This window comes from Pyxicephalus adspersus, chromosome 2 (genome assembly GCF_032062135.1).
Source record: "Pyxicephalus adspersus chromosome 2, UCB_Pads_2.0, whole genome shotgun sequence".
Taxonomy (NCBI): domain Eukaryota; kingdom Metazoa; phylum Chordata; class Amphibia; order Anura; family Pyxicephalidae; genus Pyxicephalus; species Pyxicephalus adspersus.
This window is the reverse complement of record NC_092859.1, coordinates 121770386-121773846: the sequence shown is the minus strand read 5'-3', so window position 1 is coordinate 121773846 and position 3461 is coordinate 121770386. Positions and strand designations below refer to the sequence as shown.

General features: G+C 38.5%; 1 protein-coding gene across 1 annotated transcript in view; it reads left to right on the top strand.

Annotated features, from left to right (window-relative positions):
* Positions 1 to 2347, top strand: part of LOC140322526 (dual oxidase maturation factor 1-like) — a 10423-nt gene extending 8076 nt beyond the window's left edge. The window contains exon 5 of the mRNA XM_072399083.1: positions 1998 to 2347. Coding sequence (XP_072255184.1) covers positions 1998 to 2292 — 295 coding nt within the window. The 3' untranslated portion in view covers positions 2293 to 2347. The remainder of the gene's footprint in view (positions 1 to 1997) is intronic.
* The last annotated feature ends 1114 nt before the right edge of the window (positions 2348 to 3461 follow it).

Genomic DNA, 3461 nt, shown 5'->3' with positions numbered 1-3461 from the left:
TGTTTATTACTAAAACATTTTATGATGGAGAATCAATTAGCGCCATTGAAACACAAGGGTCTGGACGATTCTCCACCAGGAAATGTTTCAATGAATGCTTTAAAAATAGACCTCTATTCAAGTCTGGCAGGGAATGCCACTGTCAGGTGCATTGCTTTATAAAAAGCAGTGAATTTCATCTAAAAAAAGAAAATATTAAAGCAGAATCACCTCCCCTTGTGATGCCAAAATCTTTCCCTTTTTCTGGGTTCAAGATTTTGGTTTATCCTAATGGGCTGGATTAAAATTAAAAATAAGCCCTTGGCATGTGCATGTGAATTGTATATTCATTCGGACATCAAAGTATGCTGAGGATGTACATTGAGCTGGGTATGTAGAAGATTGTGAACAGGCAGCTCTATTTGATTTGTTGCAGAAGGGACATAATATAAGTAGTTATCCTGCTTGTAAATATTTACTTTTTTTGTTTAACTCCAATTTAAATCCCGGCTTTAGAAGCTGAGCATCCTCCTAACACTGAGCATCCTAACAAGATAATCTTTAAAGCCAGACACCCACAATAATTTCTTATCTGTCCATGCCCTTCTGTAAATAGGCTAGTAATCATCATGAGTCATAATATGTCTGTACCCATCCCCAACATTGTCTCATTCTGATTTACACATGAAACAAGGTATGAGAAGCACTAACTAGTTTACAAGAACAAAACGTAATCTCTGCCTTATTCATAGCTGATGAGATCTTGCATGCCAAGGAGACCCCTGTTTTGTTTTTCTTTCAAACATGCATCATTAATAAAGTGTATGTATAGCCAAACATTTTGTTTTGCTATGGATAGGGGAAAGAGAGGTTAAAACCGATTTGTTTACATTTTTCTGTGTATGTCTCACTGGGGAGAATTCACTTCTCTGTAGGTACACCAAAATCTTTTAAAAAAAGATGTTTTCCTATCTTAAACAGTTTTCACTGCAGCATGTGTATTAATTGTAAGATTTACCAATACCTTCTGTTTCAGGGACAACTGTAAAATTTGGGATTTTCCTTGGTTTTCTCTTGGTGTCTCATTGACGGTAGTTCCTGGACAAATGAAGAATCTAAAAGAGTGAAACTAACAGGAACTCCAACCTGTCCTAAGAATTGTTTAATTTGGCTATATTTAATTTTTTGTACTCATATTTGTATAGTTGTGACATATTATGCAGCACTTTGCAAAGTCCATAGTCATGTCACTAACCATCCTTCAAAGAATCTCACAATCCACTGTCACTTCAATAGTCATATGTCATTATTACAGTCTACAGCCAATTGTGAGGGAAAGCCAAATAACCTAACTGCATGTTTTTGAGATGTAGAGGGAAACCGGAGTACCCAGAGGAAACCCACGCAAACACAGGGAGAACCTGCATACTCGACATAGATATCCACAAACCTGCATACCCACAAAGGCTATACAAATCTATATATAATATAATAACATGATACTATTACATACACTAAACAACTCATGTATTGTGTTTAAATGCTCAGATACAATGCTAATATACCAAAACAACACTTAGTTGATAATTATCATGATGGGCTGGCTCTCCCATTATGTCACACTGGAGTCCCAAGTTTAAATTTTATCCAGGGCACAGTCTGCATGGGGTTTATTGTTCTCATTGCATAGACATTCCATCAAAACATTCTGGTAGATTTATTGGCTTCCTCCAGCCCAACCAATAGCCTTGGTTCCATATTCGGGACATGAGACTATTGTAGTGACATTAAATTGTGAGCTCCTTTGAGATGCAGTCAGTGATGTCCCTATGGACTGTTGCTAAATAAATACATAATAATTATGTTTGTTTACTACTAATAAAAATATAACACAAAGAGCTATTATGCAGGTGTGTCTGCACATGGTAGGGATACTTAACCTAACCCAGTTTGACAATGGTTCAATGGTAATTGTAAAAAAACAATATAATTTATTTTGTTTCTGTATGTTGTTTCAGGTTTGCTTTTTGTGCATGGATCCTAAGCAATGTGCTTTTCTGTATTCCAGTCCCCCTGTATGGAATTTATATGATGTTTACAACCTCAGTGTGTATAGTGTTTTCACTCATATCATTTGCAACAGTTAGACGGGTACCAATGTGCACCATCTATTTTGGAAACTCTGTTCTGCAGACACAATTTGGCTTTTCTTTCTGGATAAGTTTTGCCACAGGTAAATTGTGTATGTGTGAATTATTGTTTGACCTTATACCAAGCAGGTATGTAAAGATTGCAGGTCCAACACGTAACTAGTGTACGTATCTTCATTTGTCTTGATGTCAAACCCACATACTAGGGAAGGCATTACTAGAAGCCAAACAGTTTCCATTGTAGTGCCCATGTGCTAGCCATGGCAAAGATGACAGAGTGAAAGACCAGAATAGTCATACAAAAATGTTCTGCTGCTCCATGAATGTCTTATGAGAAGACCAATGGTGTGTCCTTGCTCAAGCTGTCTTGCCAGTTCATTGAAGGTAGAAACATTGGCATACGTTGTCTGTTTAAGTGAAATATTATCTGTGGGACTGTATTTGCCAATGCAGGTCCAGCTGAATTTGTAGCAAACCAAACACATAAGACCACATATATTCTGTGTTTCTGTGCTGTGTCAAATATTTTATTAGGGTACTCAAAGGCAAAGCATATCTTTTGTAGTGTGCTACAACACACAATAATATATTGTGATCGAATGAAGCTTTTTTTTTTGGACAATAGGGTACATAGACAGATTATTAATTTTAATCCGTTGCAATATTGTGGCACACGTTAACATGCTCTAATGCAGTTCTTTAACATATTGCAGACCGAAAGGGAGCCCCCTCGGATACCCATTTCACGCATCCCAGGAGGCTCCCGGCTGCTCCAGCATGCGCAGAAGCAGCTTTTTCTTAAACAGGAAAACAAAATTGACGATCTTGCACATGTGCAGTGCGAGCATTTATAGCAGGCTATGTCACCCGATCTCACGTCTGCAGAGTGCGAGATCGGGTGAAGTAGGCAGAAGCCGGAGGACAAGAAAGAAGATGGCGGCGCCCGGGGCTTCCTCCGCACTGGGTGGGAGGCGGATAACTGAACAGCACAGGACCCAATCCAGAAAACCTCTGGAGGGATCTACGGATCTGCAGAAGTATACATAAATTTTTCTGCTATAGGAAGGGAAAATTGTCCGGCTGCTTGCCATTATACCTTTAAATGCCTCCAAGAATCAAGAAAACATCAACTGCTGTTGGGTTCCACCATCATAGATGGGATGTCAGCAGCTTTTGCAGAGCTGTTACGCAAATGACACACTATCATTTTATTGTTTGCTCTGTCACCAGCTGCTAAATTAAAGAATATGTGGGAAGATAAATTGGAAGAGCAGACAAGCTGGATCAGCCCATATAGTATTAAGAAAATACCAAAAGAGATGAGAGATATGA